Source organism: Lemur catta, chromosome 1, assembly GCF_020740605.2.
Source record: "Lemur catta isolate mLemCat1 chromosome 1, mLemCat1.pri, whole genome shotgun sequence".
Lineage (NCBI taxonomy): Eukaryota > Metazoa > Chordata > Mammalia > Primates > Lemuridae > Lemur > Lemur catta.
In genome coordinates, this window is record NC_059128.1 from 204,972,955 (window position 1) to 204,996,030 (window position 23,076).

Genomic DNA, 23,076 nt, shown 5'->3' on the forward strand with positions numbered 1-23,076 from the left:
TTCCCTTCATTTGTATACACATATGAATATTTTTCTCTTCTTTTTCCATCACCCATCCCTTCACTTCAACTGCCAGTGTCTTATAGATAGCAGTTACTTAGTGAATGCTTATTGAACTAGAGGCTCCATATGAGAACTCTTTAGAGTCTAAGAGTGATAAAGATTGAAAAAAAAGTGATGAATTTGAGGGTGATTTAGTGGGCAGAAGTGACATCATGCAAGAGAGGAATTGAAAACCCTAAAGGTTCTAACTGTGGAGATTGAGAAAGTGGTGATGTCATGAAGAATGCTCACATGTGAGTAATAAGCAGAGTAAGAGGTACCAACAAAAGAAACAATTAAAGGAGGTCATAAAAAAATCATAGATTATTTTGACTTTTAATTGGGGATATTTGGGGAGGAAAGCTTTAAATCATTTATGGCATGAGTATTTCCTTATCTTTGTAACTTTTAAAAAATAATTTTTGTAGATATTTTAAGATAAAATATAAAATGTGAACCTGAGAACTTTTTTACATTTAACATTATGTAAATATCCACTTTTAGAATGTTATTTATGTATACTGCAATGATTTTGTAATAGATGCTCAAGTAGGGAGGGAAAGATAGAAGTGTGAGCTTGTGTATGTGTGTTGGCCTGGGAAAATGACATCCTGAAAGGACAGAAGAATAAGAGCAGTACTGAAAATAGCTAGATTAAAGGTTGTTTTTCTGTCATCACACACCAGATATGGAGAGTAGTAAAAGCAGACAGATGGACAGTTCTGTTAGTTTTGGAGTGTGTGAATAGAGAAGAGAAACATTCTGTTCCTTGTATTGAGAAAAGGAATTTCTAGGCTAAATTACTGGTATCAGTAATAAGTTTCATATTCTGACCAAAGAAACATTTTTTTTACCCTGGGGATAATGACTCATGCTCTTCTCAGAATTTTGCTTTTGTGGAAACTAAAGTGCAGTCATAAATACAGCACTGTTATTTGGATCTTAGTGCTACTGATACTATTGTGAGTAAACTAGTGATGGGTAAGAACATTAGTATTATAAACCAGTTGTAACAAAGGAACCAAGCATGTTTTAATTAGCTGATTCCAGAAGATGTGAAAGTAGATTTTTTAAAAAACTAATAATCCAATGATTGTAATTTTGTGAATTATGCAATAAAAATAGGACCCATAATTTTAGTTTTTTAATACTTCGTTATTTTGAGGGATTTGTATCAGAAGGTAAATTTCTAACTTGGTAATTTAAAGTATTTTTTCTGTGTCTTTTTTCTTATATCCCTCAGAATTGCTATGAGACCATCAAATTCTAATCACATAGACCATAGGCAACTGTCAAATAATAGAGATTATTATTTGAAAGTTTATATTCCAGTTTTAACCTTAATCTTGTAGTTTAAGAAATAGAGGTTTGAGTGTGCTCTTTTTGTACCAGAAACCACATCAGGATACTTCATCACACACTCATCCCTATAAATTACCATTGTTGCACACATATACAAATCTCTGTTAATGTCCTTCACAATATCTCTCTCCAACCTAAGAACTCTCCCTTCTCTCTTTACTTTAATCTTTGCAATCATTCCCTTTCTTGAATTACTTCTTTAACCACTCCCTAGTGAAGACTTAGAATTTTAGCTCTTAAAGTTCCCTTTTTCAAACTTTCTTACATCTCCTTCTGTGCCTTTATTTTAATTTCAGCAAAAGTTAGCTAATGAATCATAATGTGTGAAACAGTTGTTGGGATAATTGCTTAATGACTTATGTTAAATAACCAGTTTAAAAGTTTTTATCAGTTGACAGATTTTATAAAGAAGCACTTTAACTCATTAAATTATTATATCATTTATTATTTTACTGTATGCCTTGAGTGGTTAATTAATGACATACATATCATCAAAGAATAAAAATGTCAACATTCTACTTACTGATCACTTAATGTTGCTGGTTTTACACAGTTAAACCCATTTCTGATTGTCATTCTCATCACTGTCTTTTTAAGATATAGAAACAATAATATAATTTCTGAGATACTTGGTACATTGTACTGTGCCACAAGTGTAAGTAAATAGTAAATGTTTGAAAGGAAAAAATAAAGACCGTATACTAGGCTGGGCATGTTGGATCCTGTAATCCTAGCACTCTGGGAGGCCGATGTGGGAGGATCGCTTGAGGTCAGGAGTTCGAGACCAGCCTGAGCAAGAGTGAGACCCCATCTCTACTAAAAATAGAATCAGCCGGGCGTGGTGGTACGCACCTGTATTCCCAGCTACTCAGGAGGCTGAGGCAGGAGGATTGTTGAAGCCCAGGAGTTTGAGGTTACTGTGAGCTAGGTTGACACCATGGCACTCCAGCTCTGGTGACAGAGCAAGACTCTGTCTCAAAAAAAAAAAAAAAAAAAAATATATATATATATATATATACACCCACACACACACACACCCATATTTCTCTTCTACCATTAAATGAATTCTGAAGTACTTTGCCTATCTTGCATTTTTTAAAAGATTTTTTAAAAAAATATCTATGTTTATGTGACTTCACATTGTTGCTATCATTTGTAAAACTACTTCTCTTCGTATCTTGGCTAGGTTGACACGTGCTGAAATTAAGCTCTCTGATTGCACTTCTGGGAGATCAGTGTTCTTTCCTTGCCAAACAGCCATCCTACATTACTTCAGGTTTTGTTGTAGTAAAATAGCCCTTTTACTGGAGATCAGATAGTGAAGGATAATAAATCACTATTAAAGTTGTTCAGTAATTGCTTGCAATGAAGTTTTTCATTACTAATGTAATACTAGAGCATTCTGTTATTGCCAGAAAATAGGACAGATGGCAAGCAGTTACATCAGAATATAATGTTATTATTTGGCCTTTATCATTGAAAAGGCAGTGTTTTTTAAGTCAAGTTTCTACTGTATTTTATGTCTTTCATCCAATGTCATAACATCCCAAATAGAGTTGGGGAGTATTCACTCAACGAATAATACCATATCTTACATTCATTAGAGTGTAATTTGAAGAAAATGGAACATTTTTGCAAGTAGCTCTCTATGGGTTTATCTGATTGAGTTAAATAGAACTGGGAAAAACTTGTTTTGGTCAATAAATTTGGCATTTGAAATGGGCAGGGTAAGAATAAACATTAAGTGATCACCTTAAGTTAAATAAAATTTCAGTGTACTATACATCTTGTGCTTTGTATCTGTAAGAATACCAGTAATATGTTAATATGATATAAGAGGAAAGATAGTTTAAGAGATTATAATAATAACCTCTAAGAAAGGGAATCAGTTCAAGGACATAGGCTGAAATTGTGATATGGGGCAAAAAGATACTAATAGCAAGGGTAGATAAATAACTAGATAAAAATGTCAGGGACCTGAGAATTGATATGTGATAGATACTCAGTACATCTAGAGCCAGATTGTTTTCAGTGTCTAATCTAATCCTAGTTGTATGTCTAATCTAATCCAAGTACTTTGTAAACTGTGTTTTATGACACTATATTAACTGATGCTTAATTATGTAATGCAAACCATCAGGGACTATGGCTTGGGATGAATGGAATTAAAAGCAAGGTCCTCCTGGCATTTTTGGCAAAAGCTCATTGGTTAGTGCCTATTTCCACAGCACATAGTACTGAAATTGGAATGACAACAGAAGACAGGTGTGGTCCCTCCCTGTGTAGAATTAATACACACATTCAAGAAGTACTCTCTATTTTAAACTAATCTTTCTATTTGATTCACTTACCAGCAGGCTGTTTTCCTGCTGCAAAGCAAATTGGTGGAGTCCATTTCCACCTCCTCCTTAGTCTGTCAGTATTGGCAGAATCACGACCATGATCACAGCAGCCCAGTCTAGACCTTGTCATTCAATTTTGAAAATATTGTCCTTGCAACAGCCAAATAGGGCAATGATATATGAATGTCTGCTTTGCTCGTTATTTGTGCCTAGGCATATGTAATCATAGGCACAGACATCATAGCTACAGTGTTATGACACTTGGCCTCAGGAAATAGGGAATGCTGTTAGGGACAGTAGACCATGATGCAGCTTTATGATTGGTCCCTGGTTCTCTTGCCCCCCAGATCAATTTGGCCTTCTGACAGACAGTACAGATAAATTTGTTAAATTTGGAATGTTGAGTTGATAATAGTACTCCAAAGCAAAGAGACTTTCTGTAAAATATATCTGGGTACAATTAGGTAAATATATTGTCTGCTAGTATCCCCAAAGTTTCTAGCTTTATCTTTATTAGACCAGACTAGACTGAAAACCTTCTATTTTGGCATTTTGGTTTGGCATTTTTTTTTCTCGTGAATACAAACTGTTACGTTTAAGAAAATAAAGGAATTGGTTCTACTTAGAAACCTGTAACTGACCCAAGTTTCGCTTTATGATGGCAGTACTATATAAGGTTTTTAAGAAAGACTCATCTTTTCTTCATCATCAAGACAATAAGGTTTATCACTGGGATGCAGGCAAGTTTTAATGCATCTAGATACTAGAGGAGTACCACCAGAAGGAATGGTACTTGAATATAAGTCCCTGTAGTGACCAAATTACGTCCTCATCCCATGACATAAGGAAATAAGGTAGCCATTACAGAAACAGCTTGCCTTTAGCTTATTATAGGTCTTTAAAAGAATGTCAAGTGAGCTAGAGTACAAGTTGCTAGTGTTACCTTTTTCTGGATTCTGTAGAAAAAAACAGTTTTTCCTCTGCTCTCATACCACAACAATCAATACTGAAGACTTCTGTGATCCCTGGTCACCAAGCTGTGTGTGGGGATTTCTCCCCACAACAACCAATCAATTCCACAGCAGATTCTTCAGTGGACACCAGCTGGATGTCCTCTGATTCAGTTCACTTCTGATACTGTCTACCTGGAGATACTGTCAGACCCAACAGGGTGAGGGCTCAGTCCCACAAGACTGTCCCCCCTCCCCCGCCCCTCTTTCCCATGCCAATCCCCAGCCCCAGGTTGTTCTACCTGTAATCTGACTGGCTATAAATTGGGTATTCCATGACTCTTTCCTTGGGTTTGATTAATTTGCTAGTGTGGCTCACAGAACTAAAGGAAACATGTTTACCAGTTTATTATTGAAGGATATTACAAAGGATATGATGAAGAGATATATAAGGCAAGGCATGTGGGAAGGGGTGCAGTGCTTCCATGCCCTCTCTGGGCACTCCACCATCCAGGAAACTCCACATGTTCATCTATCCGGAATCTCCTTGAACCCAGTCCTGTTTGGATTTTTATGGAAGTTTCATTAAGTGGCACAATTGATTAAATCATTGGCCGTTGGTAATCAACTTAACCTTCAGCTCCTCTCTCCTCCTAGGAGGTTGGGGGTAGAGAGTTGGGGCTGAAAGTCCCAATCCTTTAATCTTGCCGTGGTCTTTTTGGTGACCAGCCCCCATCCTGAAGCAACCTAGAGGCTGTTGCCACCAGTGAACTCATTAGCATACAGAAAAACACTTAGCACCTTGGAGAGTCCAAGGTTTTTTTGTTTTTGTTTTGTTTTGTTTTTGAGACAGAGTCTTACTCTGTTTCCCGGGCTAGAGTGCCGTGATGTGAGCCTTGCTCACAGCAACCTCAGACTCCTGGGCTCAGGCAATCCTCCTGCCTCAGCCTCCCGAGTAGCTGGGACTACAGGCATGTGCCACCATGCCCGGCTAATTTTTCTGTATATATTTTTAGCTGTCCATATAATTTCTTTCTATGTTTAGTAGAGACGGGGTCTCGCTCTTGCTCAGGCTGGTCTTGAACTCCTGAGCTCAAACGATCCGCCCGCCTCGGCCTCCCAGAGTGCTAGGATTACGGGCTTGAACCACCACGCCCGGCCGAGTCCAAGGTTTTTAGGAGTTGTATGGCAGAAGGGATAGAGACCAGATATATATCACAATATCATATAGTTGTTCTTAATTTAAGATGTTAATATAGATATTCTTAAACTCTTAATGAACTCATCTAGGTGGGCCCTGGATGATGTACTCTTTGGTTTCTTCTTTTTCTTTAGGTCACTAGCAGCCAGGAAACAACTATTTTATAAGTCAGCCAAGTTCAGAATGCTGTTAGCTTCATTGTAGCACGAAAGAGTAAAGTTACTTTTGGTGAACCTCCAGGCTTTTGAAATAAAAAGGATAGAGAGTTGGTTTTCATACTGACTTTCAGTTGAAAAATAGAGCCCTTGTTATACTTTTTTAAAGAAATGAATTCATCAATCAAGAATGGAACAGTGCATGGCTGGCATCATCCTTGAAGTTCCAAGTAATAGAGGGTTCTTCCTGAAATATGTGGGATACGAGTCTTGTTTATAAAGGGAAATTACAAAGGCCCATGAGCTCCATGTTTGGTTATCATCAGTATAAGTTTTTTTTTCCAGAATATTATGGGGATACAAACATTTAGATTACATATATTGCCTTTGCACCACCCAAGTCGAAGCTATTAATACAAGCGTGCCCATCCCTCAGTGCATACCACACCCATTAGGAGCATGTATACCCATCCCCCCCAACTGCCTGACACCTGATGAATGTAACTTCCATATGCACACGTAAGTGTTGATCAATTAATACCAATTTGATGGTGAATACATGTGGTTTTTTCATTCTTGGGATACTTCACATAGGAGAATGGGCTCCGGCTCCATCCAGGATAATACAAGAGGTGTTAGTTCACCATTGTTCTTTGTGGCTGAGTAGTACTCCATGGTATACATATACCATATTTTATTAATGCACTCATGTATTTTTTTTTTTTTTTTTTTTTGAGACAGAGTCTCACTCTGTTGCCTGGGCTAGAGTGAGTGCCGTGGCGTCAGCCTAGCTCACAGCAACCTCAAACTCCTGGGCTTAAGCGATCCTACTGCCTCAGCCTCCCGAGTAGCTGGGACTACAGGCATGCGCCACCATGCCCGGCTAATTTTTTCTATATATATATTTTAGTTGTCCAGATAATTTCTTTCTATTTTTAGTAGAGACGGGGTTTCGCTCTTGCTGAGGCTGGTCTCGAACTCCTGACCTCGAGCGATCCTCCCGCCTTGGCCTCCCAGAGTGCTAGGATTACAGGCGTGAGCCACCACGCCCAGCCATGAATATCTCAATATATTTTCCACATTGTTTAACTACATTTACCTTTCCTCATAATCCTATCTCCCTAACCTTCACCTTTATTAATGTTTAGTCTCCTTTTGAGGCTTAAATTTTAAGAAATTTTAATTTCTCCTATTACACACTACAGTTTGAATTTTTAAAGTTCAAATTGAGAAGATCAGTAACTACACATTTCAGGATTTGGTATGGTTTCTTTATATATCTTTATAAAATACAAAATTTAAAATTCATGATTTATCTAATAATCTAAAATCAAATATTTGTTAACCCATACTTCAGTTCATGAATGGTTCTTTACCACATTTGATTTTGCTATTCAAACTGGATTCTTTTAACCCACCTTGTTCACATTTAATGATAATCAAAAGTCTACATTGCTGTATATATTGCTCACCTAGGCCTTAATTATTTGTCATTTTTTTTAATCCATTAGCACAGATCCTCACTAAGCTCATCCATTAACCTCATAGTAAGGAGCTCTTATATAATACATTAAATCGCTGAAAAGTATTTTCATAACACCTTTCATAGCACTGTAAATATGAATTTAATAGTGAAAATTAATTGCAGCCCTCACTAAAGGAATTTGAATTTTCTGCATACTAGTCATGAGAACTTTATTTTTCACCCTCAAGTTCCAAAGGTCTTTCTTTCTAGCTAAAAGCATGAGTTAAACCTATTTTCTCATGGTCAGTTTGAAAAGGTCAGTGAAGGACAACACTTTGAAAGAAATGGATAATATGCATCCTTCCAAAGCTAGTGTATATTACAGCTGTCCCTCTGGACTCACTCCAGCAACAGCTTAGTGACTCTTAGAGGAAGAGAATTTTAGAGGCCTTAACTAGGGCTCAAAAAATTGTACTGAAGGACACTTGCTTCCCAGGCTTCTCCAGTGTGGTGAGATTTGTTTAAAAGTATGCCATCCCTTGAATCCAACTGGTCTTTGAGAGCTTTTGATTTTCCTTTACCAAGGTATCTTATCCATTTCTTTCTTTCTATTCCTGTTGCTCCCTCTCTTTGTTCCCGCCCTTGTTCCATTTTCCCTGGGGTAATTTCAACGATTTAGTTTTTCTACTTATTCTTCTATACTCTAGGATTATAGTGACCCCTCCCAACCCCCGCAAAAAAGACCCCATCCTGGAAAAGTTCACAGTCTAGCAGAAAGTCAAACATGGATATAGATCATTTTAATAAGAGTGTGTTAAGGTACAGTAATAGAAATACATGTAAAAAGAAGTGATAATAAGAAAGGGAGTAATTGACTCTAGAAGTATTTAAAGTAACTTCAAGTACAGTAAATAAGACGATTGAATTATTAACCCAGATGTTAATCGTGTTGTTTCTGTAGCAAATGTAGAGGGAAGTTTTTGTTCTCCTGTTCTAAATCAGACTGAAGATTCAATTGGTAATTTAAAAATCAGGAAAGCTTATTTTTATTTTCTAGTTAATGAGTGTAGGGGGTGAGAGAACCTTCTCCCCTCTGGAGCTTCAAAATTTGAGTCTGTGTAATGAACTTTACAGTAGACAGATTAACAAGGGAAAAGGCATATAAATTTATTATATGCATATGCATAAGGGTCCCACAAAGTATAAGACTCAAAGAGGGGCCAGATGGTTGAAGCTTAAATAGCAGTTTGAACTACAGAAAGAAATGGGGGCTTAAAGGCTCCTGGAAGGTGGTGGTGACAAGCTATGGGAGGGTTAGGGGAGGAACTGTACAGTGAACAAAGATTGTCTTACTATGCAGATAAAGTTTCTCAGGTAGCAGCTCTCAGAAGGATAGGTGAAAAGTCTGCCTGGATGTGAGTGTCCTCTCCTGTGATAGTAGTTAATCTTTTCTGGTTAATGTAGATTCCAAGGGAGGGGGTTCACAATCACATTCCTTCTGGAAGAACTTCCTGTAGTCAGATAAGGGAAACTTCAGAGAAAGCCCTTTCTTCACTTTGGTAGAGAAAAAGCATGGAGAGACGGGTTTAGGGGAAGGTCAGAGAGACCTTGGTTCTTTAAGAAACTGCTTCTTTAAGTTCACTCACCATGTCAGAGCACCATACTTTGGAGTATCATTTTCTGAGCACAAACATGAGCAAATAAAGAGATATAACTGAGCCACAAAACTAAATATTAATGTTTTCCTTTTGATCTGGGAATGTGAGTGGAAAATGTCAACATGTATCTAAATATACACCTTTGTAAATGTATCACTTAAAAATCAGAAACAAGTATTTGTAAAACCACTGGTCATTCAAACATTTAAACAGCTTCTATATTTGTGGAATACAGATATCTAGAAACTACAGGCTGCTTATTTTAGCAAATTGTGGCTGTTTGAGTTGATTAGGCTGCCAGTTGAGTCAGTAATAGATATAGCCCCTAAATTTGGAGAGTTATGCTTCAAACTAGCTTTCTTATTTTTAATGGATTTCTGGTGCAGATATAATGTTGATGTTTTTAAAACATAATTGTTTTAAACATAATACACTTCTGAAATTGAAACCTGAATTTAAAATATATAAAATATACTTTTTCTATATTTTAAAGTAATCAAGTCAGAAAATGTCTTTGCAGTCTTAGGCTATGTTTATAGAGACCCATAAGCCACAGTCAAGTAATAGTTTTCTGTACTCTGCCTTGGTAATATTGACTCCAGAATATTATACTAGATTTCCTTTGCCATATTTTGAGATGAATGTTAGCAAAAGAGTATGTCTTATGATGGCAAAATGATGATGGTAAATTATATTGCTTGAATTATGGTTAAAGCATTGGGGGTAAAAAGACCTAGGGGAAATTCTAATAGCTTTCAAGTATGTGATGAGTTAGAGAAAGCAAAACTGAGGGAATAAAAAAGATAATTTAGGAGTAACAACGTTTAGGGATAACTTCAGAAGTACTCCACAAAAGTTCCGTATCAGATAGTGTTAAAGGACTTCTGAGATACTTTCCTATTTTAAGATTTTTAACTTCTCTGGCTTAACATTAATGGTTCCCCCCCCCCCCCCCAAAGAATTTAGGTTGACACTGTAGGATTGTGGTTGCAGAGGCAAGTTGGGGATAACTTCTTAGCCAGTGTACATTTAGAACATTCTCCAGCTGATATCAGGTGATTCTGATATCAGGGGTCAGTGAACTTTTTTTCTGCAAAAGTCCAGATGGTAATATTTTAGGTTTTATAGGCCTTATGGTCTCTATAGCATCTGTTCAATTTTGCTATTCTAGTGTGACAGGATCATTGATGATATGTAAACACAGTTTGTTAGCTGTGTTCCAATAAAACTTTATTTACAAAGGCAGGTGGTAAACAGGATTTGGCATATGAGCCATATTTTGACCACCCTCGCCTTGAATGAGGAAATCTAGAAATAGAATTCTAATAAAAATGGAGAAAGACTTTCGATTTATGGATTAAAAAATAAGTTATCAAGATTTCATTGTCTTCTTGCACTGAAAGAGTGCACATCAAATGTTCAAAACATTGAATTGCCTAATGAATTATAAACTTTCCAGTATAAAAAAGTCAAGGGACAATGGAGAATCTGAGTCTATTTTCTACTCATTTGTCCTACTTATTTTGTCGTTAAAGGTGTCTTTACTCCTGCTAAGCAGTACCATCTACCCCAAATGGACTACTAATGCAGACCTAGTTCTTATCAAGAAATGAACGCAGGTTCAGGCCTTCTAAGAACCAAAAGATTTTCAGTATTTCTGCCTAAGCATGATAATTTTTAACAGTAATTTTAACTCCAGAATAAAGAAGAAAACAAAAATCTGTGATTATCAAAGTATCTGTCACATACTTTGTGCTCTTAAGGTCGTACAGCAGAGCCTCTCATATCATCATTTGGTCTTTTGGCCTTAGTTTATAGACTATTGTAAAATGGTGGTCAAGTTGATGCTAACTAAAGATGAGTAACGGAAGGAGGTGCTCCTATAATCAGGCAGGCTTGCCTCAGCTGCCAAGTGACCTTTGACTGCTAAAAAACAAGGGACTGGGGAGCATTCAACAATGTAGGGTTGTTGGTTTTAGGGCCAGAAACACATCCCCTGTCCCCATCCCCTGCCAAATTTCTCTATAATCCCAAGGAGCTTTGCATGTTTTAGTGTAGCAGAGTAATTGGTTTATATAATGAGGACTGTAACTCACCAAAAAAGAGTGAATTGTGAATTATATATATACTTCTCTAAGAAAACAGGACTGCCCTAATTGAAATAATTTATCATTTAGATATATAGAAAATTAGGATAAGCAAAACCAGTTATTTCCTAAGAGTTCTGATTAGTCATGATTTGTTGTTTTATATATATATAAATAGTCCTAGCATTCTGAACTCAAAACTCTGTGACCTAACACCTCCAAATTGCAGAGATTAGTATTTCAAAAATTAATTTTATAGTGATTCGTCCCCCACTATTGCTTTTCAAATAAGTTATTTTCCTTTGTAAATAGAAGAACATGCATTTAAATTTGATAATTCCATCTTCTTGACCAACATTTAGTTTTTTCTACAGTCTAAAAGCCCTTTTATTTACAATGTTATATAGTCTGATTTCTAAATGTTAGGGATTTTTTTCTAAATTCTGAGAATTGAGAACATGTAGTTTTTACACTTTAATTTTCATTTGATTATATCCTGTATTTGAAAAGCAATTTTTTAAAAAAGAAAGAAATGTGAGAGAATTTAAAAAATCATGAAAAATGTTGTTATTTTTTAGCTCAAATCCTTCAGGGACTCCTTTTTACTAATAGTGTACAACACAAAATTCAAACTCTTTAACATGGTTTTATTATCTGGCCCCTGCCTACCTTTCATCCCTTCCTTCCGTGTCACATACCCCACCTGTTCCCATGCACTTTAGACTCAAGTAATAAAAACAGCTCATATTGCAGGGAACAGGCTGCATCCTTTATGATCTATGCTTTGTACGCGCACTCTTGTGGCAATCTAGAGCAACCTCCTCATCAGCTCTCCCACATCCAAGCCACCCGTCTCTTTGAAATTCCTACTAATCTGTAATATTCTACTGAAGCTTTACCTCTCTAAAGCCTTCCTTTAACCTCCTCAGGCTTTTCAAATTTCTGTCTTGTAACAATTATCACATTGTTAAAGTTGTTTCCCCAGTAAACTGAGTCCTTCCACAACAGAAAGGAAGCATCTTACTTACCTTTGTTTTCCTACCACACTTAGCCTAGAGCCTGACATTAAGCAGGTACTTCTTGAAAAGGGGAGGAGGAGGGAGTGGGCAGGAGAACTAGCAAGGGATTCCTCACACCTAAGCTGTAGATAGCTATACCATTTAAATAGGAATCTGGGAAATCTGAGGAACTGGAAGCAGCTGAGAAAGCACCAGCATCTGAGCCCCTCAGTATTCCAGGCTTGTGTGAGAGCCTTGCATTATCCATGCTGCCTTCAAGCATTAGCACTTGAAACTGGCACTGTTTTATGAACTCTGTATGTACTTGCCTCCTCAGTGAAAGAAACAAAACCCCTTTTTCCTATCCCCATCTGGCCAAGGCAGGAGGATTGTTTGAGGTCAGGAGTTCAAGACCAGCCTGAGCAAGAGGGAGACCCCATCTTACTAAAAATAGAAAAAAATTAGTCGGGTGTGGTGGTGCATACCTGTAGTCTTAGCTACTCCAGAGGCTGAGGCAGGAGACTCACTTAAACTTAGGAGTTTGAGGTTGCTGTGAGTTAGCTGACATCACAGCACTCTAGCCCAGCAACATAGCAAAACTCTGTCTCAAAAAAAAAAAAAAAAATCATCTTTACCTGTATTCAAAATCCCATTTACTGGTGACAAGTCACTTCACTTCACTTCTCTGACCTCAGTTTCCTCATACGTAAAATGGTAATACATACCCCAAAAGAGTTATTGACCACCTAAGTGCATGGTACATACTAAATAGTAAATGTTAGCACTATTTGCCTCTTCTACACTTCTTTTCTGTGAGCTCTAGGGTAATGGTTTGTGCAGAATAAGGCCTGGTGTGAGGAAAGCAATTAACCATCAGACAAAGTTTCAACCTCTGTCTTCTATATAGTACTACCATAATGTCAGCCATTGCTGTCCAGGATCTCGTAGTGTTTTATGGCTATGATCACATTTGTTCTTTTAATGAGAAGAGTGTTTCTTAAGTATTTAATAGTTAAAAAATTACCCATAACTATACTACAGTAGAATAAGAAATAAAATCAGTGATCTGTCTACTATAGTAGACTTCTTGATAATATTTAGGGAACATATGAGACTCTGTAGGTTGTTATTTATTATATAAAATAATTGCCCCAGTGGTTCCATAACAGCTCTATTCAACAAAGAAAATCATAAACACAGCTGCTGTTTTGGTGTGGCTTGTGGTTTTGGTTTTGTTTTCATTTCAACTTTTTTATGCAGACAGATCATCATTTAAAGGTAGTCATTTGGTGTTTTCCCTTGCATTCTTCAAATTTTTTTATGTATTTTAAAAAGCTTAAATCACTTCTGTAATTGTGTACACAGATTGACCCATCTGGTCTTTTTATTAGCCAACAAATTTTTCTGAAGTATATGAAATAGGATAATTATATTTTAAATTCTATAATTTCAGTGGCTCTCTTTTATCAATTCGAAGAAAAATATTTTCAACTATCAAAAAATAATTTTCTTATGTTCTTCATTGTCTTCCAGTTAATTTCTATGTTTCCAGAGATGGGAGGAAAGCTATAAATTTCTGTTATTCCTACTTCTCACCTCTTTTCATATGTTATAACTCTGAAGCATACCATAGTCATTTGTTTGCAGCTGAGAATTGGTACAACAGAAATGTCTGGTCAAATTAGGCCTTACTAATCTCTTTAGGTCACACTGACTATGAGGTGGAAGATGGATTATACGGGGCAAACATAGATGCAAAGAGACCATTTAGGCCTTTGAAGTGGTCTGTACAAGAATTAGTGGTGGCCTGACCCAAGGTACTGAGAGGGCAGTGAAGGAATATAGGCAGAATAAGGACAGAGCTAATGAAATTTGTTGATGGGTTAGATGTTGATAGGTGTGAGATAAAAAGAGGAATCAGGGGTGCCAGGTTTCTGGATTAGATGCATCATGCTCCTCACCTCCTTCTCTTTTTGTTTGTTCAATTCCTACTTATCTTTAAAGGATTCAGTTTATAAGTTACCTTCTGTGGGACACCTTCCCACCCCAACCTGACAGAGTAATCATATATAGTAGGTTTTCTGGCCCTATTTGATTCATTTCTATAGCTTAACTTTCTTTTTTATTTGTTATCTCTTAGTATCTCTCACTTTACCTTTTGTTATGCTCTTATAGGTTAGCTTACCAAATAAAAGAAAATATAAACACAAACAATAAGGAATAAACTTGTGTTTCATGGGTTTTGATATTATCTTATAAAAGAACAACCAAGAAAGTTGCAGTCTAAAAATTTAAGGACCTTCAAATCATAATGGCACTTAATAGTTCTTAAAATATTACACGTTCTTAACACAAGTGTTTGGGACATTGTACTGACAGAGTCGTGGATCCTATTTGTGTGTAGATCATTTCAATCAGAAGTGTTAGGACTAGGTTATTTGAGAAAGTGGATGGATCATTGCAAATTCATCATCATACTTCAAGGAAAATGCATTGATGACACTTTATGTTATTGTGAATATATACCTAAATCATACTTTAAGAACAGAATGGTCTAAGATACCACTTAGACAAGAATCAATACCCCAGAATTTCAAAAATTGATTTAAGAGAGAACAACTAAGCCATGTAATGTCTCATTATTGTAGGTTGGGGGTGGGGGTATAAAAGCAAAAGGATTTGACTTCTCTAAGCTTTATGTATCTTTCAAATAAGAACAACAGACTCATGATCTAAAAGATTCTGGCCCAAATTCTTTTGCTTCATAAGATAGAAGAGAATGATAAAGATGATATGTGATGGGAATTTTGGTTTGAATTATAACTTTTCATTCTTCCCATAGCCTCAGCTCTGTCTTGATGAAAACCGACTTAGAAAATCCATTCAAATATAATGTTTTTAAAATGACTTTTATTAAATTTAATTATGTACAAGTGGTCTTTGTAATCTGCTGAAATCAATTCTTTGCAGCCTTAGAACAAGTCTCAATTAAAATATTTAATATGAATAATTATTATCCTAATCCATTCAAACTACAAAAAATGATTTTTTACATTTAGCAATGCTGTAAATGTATTCTGTAGTTGTTTCTCTTTTAACAGATGTTTCCTTTCTTTGGTGTAGGTTGCTGCTTTGGGACAGACATACATATAATTCCTTAAAGTAGTTTTATATGTAAAACTTGTAAAGGATCAAAACAATGCCTCCACGACCATCATCAGGTGAACTGTGGGGCATCCACTTGATGCCCCCAAGAATCCTAGTAGAATGTTTACTACCAAATGGAATGATAGTGACTTTAGAATGCCTCCGTGAGGCTACATTAATAACTATAAAGCATGAACTATTTAAAGAAGCAAGAAAATACCCTCTACATCAACTTCTTCAAGATGAATCTTCTTACATTTTCGTAAGTGTTACCCAAGAAGCAGAAAGGGAAGAATTTTTTGATGAAACAAGACGACTTTGTGACCTTCGGCTTTTTCAACCCTTTTTGAAAGTAATTGAACCAGTAGGCAACCGTGAAGAAAAGATCCTCAATCGAGAAATTGGTATGATATAACTTTTAGCTAAGTGGCATTGTCATCCTGTTCTAAAATGCAAATAACTATGAAGCTTAACTATCGTCTTATTACTAAAATATTTCTGTCTGAACCAGTACCTTTGTAATCTTAATACCTTTCTAAATATAAATCAGTATAAATCTGAAGTGTTTCTGACTACTAAGTTATGGAACTATTTTTGACACCTTGATATTATAATATAAGATTTTCTTTAAAAAATACCATTTGTGATATGTCATTTGTAAGATAGATTTGTTATATTCCAGTTTTGTTTTATTATTGTATTTTATTTTTTATTTTTTATTTTTTTGAGACAGAGTCTCACTCTGTTGCCTGGGCTAGAGTGAGTGCCGTGGTGTCAGCCTAGCTCACAGCAACCTCAAACTCCTGGGCTCAAGCGATCCTTCTGCCTCAGCCTCCCAAGTAGCTGGGACTACAAGCATGCACCACCATGCCCGGCTAATTTTTTTCTATATGTATATTTTTAGTTGTCCATATAATTTCTTTCTGTTTTTAGTAGAGACAGGGTCTCGCTCTTGCTCAGTCTGGTCTCGAACTCCTGGCCTTGAGCAATCCTCCTGCCTCGGCCTCCCAGAGTGCTAGGATTACAGGCATGAGCCACCGTGCCCGGCCTTATTATTCTTTTAAAAACAATTGATATGGATGTTTGCTGCCTTTGCTCTAAATTGCTGATTATCTTTTATATATTAAAAATATTTGGGACCTCATCAGCTCTTAATATATATATATATTCATTGAAAATTTTTTTAACCCAGAGTAACTTTTTTATTCCATTGTGATCTTCCACGTCTACAGAGTTCCCTGTTTCCTGTTTGTAAGAAACATGTTCATATTTTGTGTTTAATAGAATGTTATATTTTTTATATAATTTTTTAAAGGTTTTGCTATTGGCATGCCAGTGTGTGAATTTGATATGGTTAAAGATCCAGAAGTACAAGACTTCCGAAGAAATATTCTGAATGTTTGTAAAGAAGCTGTGGATCTTAGGGATCTCAATTCACCTCATAGTAGAGCAATGTATGTCTATCCCCCAAATGTAGAATCTTCACCAGAACTGCCAAAGCACATATATAATAAATTAGATAAAGGTAAGACAATTATCAGTCTACTATAATCATTACTATAGTGAAATCTTCTACCTGTACCTACATTTTTGTATTGTCTTTTTTTTCCAGCTAGATAATAAGCTTCTTAAAGGCAGGGACTACTTACACTGACAAGATATAGTTGAGTGCCAAGTATATAACTTGTATACAATAAATATTTATTTATTCAATGAATTGATGAATTGTGTGCATATGGTGCTGATTTCTTCATAAATTGTCTACCTCAATAAAACTGAAGAACTTTAAATTCACAATTTTTTAGGATACTAACAGAATTAGAGCTGATTACCTTTTTATAAATAAAAACAAGTATAAACAGAAACAGTTTTGGAAATTTTGTGAAAACTTTACATATTTTTGTTGTCATATATATCAATGTATGTAGAAAAAATAGAAAAAATAATTTTCCTAAATGTTAAATGCAGTAATTTATCATGAATGATAATATATAGATAGAATTTTGACATTACTGTATCAATTTCTAAAGTTAAGTACACATGAAAATACATAAACTAATATTGTTTTGATATAAATATTAGATAAATATCTATACCTTTCAAGACAATAAGGTGAAGATATCGATTTGAGATAATAGATTGACTCTCATACACTATTACATATAAAATTCTGTCAGTAGAATGAGTTAAGACATTCATATTACTATTTCACCCATATTTTTCGAACTAGTGCAATGTAAAATCTTTATTCAGAATTCTTTTCTGCTCCAGCATACTTTTTAGCTGAAATGGTCTTCACTTTTCCCCAAAATTTTTTATGAAAATTTTCCAACTTACAGAAAAGTTGAAAGAATTGTATTGTGAGCACCCAGACCACTCTAACATAGTTGTAATCTTCCCATTTTCTCTCTCTCTCTCTTTTTTTTCCCCCCTCTGGCTTAATTGATCTTAAAAGGAGAAAACTAGAAAATACATTTCCTCTCCCTCCTCATTTTCCTACCTTTCCTCCTCCATCTGTTCTGTCATTTCAGTTCAGCATCATTAAGCCTCCATCCATTCTTTCTTTACTTCCCAGTTACCAAAACACTTCTGTTTTAGACACTGTTGAACCTTTGATACCATCATGAGTCACTCTCCACAGGGACTGCACCCTTGAAGTATGTCATGCAGTTTAGAATGGAAATTAGCTTGGTCTCAGGTACTTGTGACCCACTAGTCACAGTTCTGCACGCTTGTCATAAAACATGAGATATAGACATGGTCTGGCAGCCCCATCAGATATGAAAATTTACTATTTCTACCTGATATTTACCTACATTTAATTAGACTGATTGTAAATCATTTCTGATTATGGTTAAAATAATGATAGTGTATACTTTTTGAAATTTATCTCTTGAATAATGAAATAGATACAGTGATTGTGTCTAATAATGTTTTCCTGTTATAGGGCAAATAATAGTGGTGATTTGGGTAATAGTTTCTCCAAATAATGACAAGCAGAAGTATACTCTGAAAATCAACCATGACTGTGTGCCAGAACAAGTAATTGCTGAAGCAATCAGGAAAAAAACTCGAAGTATGTTGCTATCCTCTGAACAACTAAAACTCTGTGTTTTAGAATATCAGGGCAAATATATTTTAAAAGTCTGTGGATGTGATGAATACTTCCTAGAAAAATATCCTCTGAGTCAGTACAAGGTGAGTAAAAGTTTCAAGAATATTAATTTTACATGTAAAAAGTAATCACATTGAAGACTAGTATCTGTATTTTTAGGACATACTTTTTGAAAATTAATATTAAATAGCACTTTTAAGTTTATTTTCTATACTGTGTTTATTTAATTTGAGAGGCTGAAAATGTTGACAGTTACACTAACTGTGATATTTTATGATTTTTATCTCTAAGCAGTGGTACTGGGATGGAATTAAAGTGGACATTTAAAAAAAAAATTCATGATCTACTGTTGAGATGTACTATTAGTACTTCCCTACTCTCTTTTTCTATTCATTAAATAACTACCTACAAGAAGCTGGGCATGGTGGTTCACGCATGTAATCCTAGTACTTTGAGAGGCCAAGATGGTGGGGTCACTTGAGGCCAGGAGTTCAAGACCAGCCGAGCAACATAGTCAGACCCCATCTCTACAAAAACTACAAAAATTAGCCAGGCATGGTAGTGCATGCCTGTTTTTCAGCTACTCCAGAGGCTGAAGCAGGAGGATTGCTTGAGCCCAGGAGTTTGAGGGTGGTTGCAGTGAGCTATGATAAGGGCCACTACACTCTAGCCTGGGCAACAAAGTGAGACCTTATCTCCAAAAAAAAAAAATGAAACTATATTTGTACAGAGTATATGCCAAGTAGTAATTTACAACATGGTCCTGGCCTTCAAGTTACTTATTGTCTAGTGGGGCTTTGGGGTAAGAAAACAGACTATCATAATATGTATACAATAGTATTTATATTAAAAATCTTTATCCTAACCACCATTTCAAATTTCAGACCAGTGCATTTTAGGTTTTTTTGTAAATATATCCATAATTTTATCAGTCTTCTCTACTTGCAGAGTCAGTTTTGTTTTATTTTTAAACAAAACTAATGTTTCTCAGGAAATGTCTGGACAAAAAGAGCAAGTGAACAGCAACCCTTGGATGGGACATCAGTTTGACTTCATAGATTAAATGACAGAGGCTGGCCGGGCATGGTGGCTCATGCCTGTAATCCTAGCACTCCGGGAGGCTGAGGTGGGAGGATTGCTTGAGCTCAGGAGTTTGAGACCAGCCTGAGCAAGAGTGAGACCCCGTCTCTACTAAACATTAGAAAGAAATTTGGCCAGGCAATTTTATTTTTTTAAATAAATGAATGAATGAATGAATGACAGAGGCTTAGTAAGTGATGCTGCTTTTCTGTTATCAAGTACAGTGTTTTCATAATGAATTATTGTCTGATCCTTGTTTTTAATTCCTTTTTGTTTTTCTTTGCTTCCAGTTAAGGGTAGAATTACAATGTTAAAAGCTGACCTTATTTTTTTCTTTTGTACAGTTTATATTCACAGGTGCTTGGATTATGCTGTACTATAACCTAACTCCCAAATGTTAGTATTTTAAGTGTTATAACAACTACTAATAAATGTGGTCTATAATGTTTGATTTTTTTTATCACCTTTGCAGATTAATATGTAAATTCCCATAATACTCTTACATGCTGCTTTTAAAATGAAAAACCTTATAGGAAATGGCTTCTCCCCTTAATATCTTACAGTATATAAGAAGCTGTATAATGCTTGGGAGGATGCCCAATTTGATGCTGATGGCTAAAGAAAGCCTTTACTCTCAACTGCCAATGGACTGTTTTACAATGCCATCTTATTCCAGACGTATTTCCACAGCTACACCATATATGAATGGAGAAACATCTACAAAATCTCTTTGGGTTATAAATAGTGCACTCAGAATAAAAATTCTTTGTGCAACCTATGTGAATGTAAATATTCGAGACATTGATAAGGTAAGGTCAAATGCTGATGCTTATTATTTTATATAAATTAGTTTATGTAAACCTTTTTTATTGAACTATATAATAATTGGTTGACCTGTAGTATGTTTTCATATGGCTAAAAAAACACCCAAATCTCAGAAAATAAAAACGTATAATGAATTCTATTTGAATTTCCATCTATATTAGCTATTACGCAGCTCACAGTCCTTTCTTAATAATTCTGATATCCATAATTCTAGCTCTTAAAACCGGAAGTTTGGCCAGGCACAGTGGCTCACGCCTGTAATCCCAGCATTTTGGGAGGCCAAGACCAACCTGAGCAACACAGCGAGACCCTGTCTCTACGGTAGCACATGCCTGTAGCTCTAGTTACTCAGGAGGCTGAGGTAGGAGGATCACTTGAGCCCAGGACTTAGAGGATATAGTGAAGTATGATCACACCACTGCACTGCAGCCTGGGCAAGAAAGTGTGACCCTGCCTGTAAAAGAGAAAAACCAAAAATTTTACAGAATTCATTTGGCAGAAAAACCTGACCCAACTTGAAGTGAGGCTTTTTATAATCTTTATTAATCCCACTTAGTGTAAATATTCATGTGTCTTATTACAGAGATATTAATGTCATTATGGGGTACTGTTCCAGCTGCTAAGTGTTTTAAGTAATATGTAGTATATGTACCAATTTATCTTTCTAAAATATGAAAAACTCTGAATTACGTACCTGACTTAAAGGAACTGTGTGCCTACATTAATTTTTTAGTAGTCTGATGTCCCCATTGTTATTAATAGATGAAGGCAGCAACAAATTTTGATGAATAATCTACATCAGTATTAACTTACTATATACATGAAGAAAAGGAGGACAGAAAAGCTATATCTGAACAAAAATTTTATTGTTTACTGTTTGGTTCTAGCTAATATGTGTGCATATGTGTATGCATGAGTGTATATATTTGTATACACATACTTTTTTTTTTTTTTAGATCTATGTTCGAACAGGTATCTACCATGGAGGAGAACCCTTATGTGACAATGTAAACACTCAGAGAGTGCCTTGTTCCAATCCCAGGTAAGGAAGTAAATGGATTTCCATTTCCAGAGGTCATATTCGTGTTTAGCAATGTGATCAATAAAAGTAGTGTATTTTACATTATTAGTTTTATGCAAGTTATGTAAGTTACCATTTACCTACACACCATATCTGTCAAATGAGTATCAGTCACAGGATAACTTTATTGACTATTTCTAAAGTATTATCAGATGAATTTTTCTGATTCTCTCTTCACATTTTATCAAGGAGAGAATAGGATATGGTTATAATTTTGTGCTGATAATTCACCACATTAGATCAAAAACCTAGCATTTTCTTCTTTTCTTATCTCCATCGTCATTTATGTGAAGAAGTAAGAATTGGCAAAGAACCTCACAGCCAAACTACTCTGAGGCAATTTCCTTCAAATCACTCCCAAAAATAAATATTTATGGCATTCAAATAGAGGATCTTTGGGAACAAATCAATTGCTTGGCGAGGAGGGAAGTTATTGGGAACACTTTAAATTAAATAAAAGATAGTATAATCCATTAGCTTGCCAACCTGCTACTTCTTTGCCTCTCTTTGGAATCATTTTGGAATAAGAGTCTACCCCTATACACTGACTATAATACCAGTAATATTTTGAGAAAACTCAGGTTAGTATCAAAGATTGAAGATGGGCTCTATAGCAATAGAGCTAACTAGTTAATCCTCCAGAAGTAAATCTCATAATGAATTTAAACCCACTTCTGGGAGACTCAGAAAAAAATTCTAGTCTTATAATTAAGTTGCTAAAGGTGGCTACCCTTGTAGAGCCTAGATTAAGTTCAAAGAGCTGGTAGCCTTCTTTGTCAGGAGGAAGGGAGATAGTTCCTCAGCCTATCTGAATCATCATAGATCAGAAAGCATATAATTCAGATTAGAAATTATGTTGTGGCAACAAACAACCCCAGGATGTTTTTTAATTTTTGCTAAAATAACAGTTTATTTCCCACTCCCACTGTGGGGTGGTTGTGGCAAGAAAAGGAAAACAGTATTTGAGGAAATAATGGCCAGAATTTTTCCGAATTTGGTAAAAACTATAAACTCACCAGTCCAAGGACTTCAACAAGCTCCAAGCAAATACCCCAAAATAATATTGAATAGATTTATCCTACTTTTTCAAGTACCAAAAGTAAACTAGCTTTATAAGAGTAAAAGGTGAATTTATTTAATATTTGATTAAAATGTTGAAATTTTAGTAAATTAAAGTAGCTATTTAGAAAGGGCTATATTTGGTTATCATTTCTTCAAGAATTCTCTAGTCTAAAAGGTGAAATCTTTATGGTAGTATGAAAATTTAAATAAAATTTTTAACTTTTCTGTATTTAAAAAAAAATCAGAGATAAATGAATATTAAGTTATTAGAAAGGTAAAAAAGTAGATTTTTAAAATTCTTACTGAGATTATTTATTCCAAATCTGTACTTCCCATATACTAGATAAATCATAATAGATGCTTTATGAGTTCTTCATGAATGTTACCAGTCATCTCCCAAAATCACAATCAATTTGAACTGTGTGTGTGTGTGTGTGTGTGTGTGTGTGTGTGTGTGTGTGTGTAAAAAACCATTTCTTAAAAGTAAAGAACTTAATTTTAGGGGT

At 35.4% G+C, this 23,076-nt stretch overlaps 1 protein-coding gene across 1 annotated transcript in view; it reads left to right on the top strand.

The window, feature by feature from the left end:
* The window catches only part of PIK3CA (phosphatidylinositol-4,5-bisphosphate 3-kinase catalytic subunit alpha), a 58,427-nt gene that overhangs the window by 5,086 nt on the left and 30,265 nt on the right, over positions 1–23,076 (top strand). Inside the window, exons 2-6 of the mRNA XM_045539711.1 lie at positions 15,384–15,811; positions 16,723–16,932; positions 18,355–18,605; positions 20,166–20,411; positions 21,384–21,469. Coding sequence (XP_045395667.1) covers positions 15,460–15,811; positions 16,723–16,932; positions 18,355–18,605; positions 20,166–20,411; positions 21,384–21,469 — 1,145 coding nt within the window. The 5' untranslated portion in view covers positions 15,384–15,459. The remainder of the gene's footprint in view (positions 1–15,383; positions 15,812–16,722; positions 16,933–18,354; positions 18,606–20,165; positions 20,412–21,383; positions 21,470–23,076) is intronic.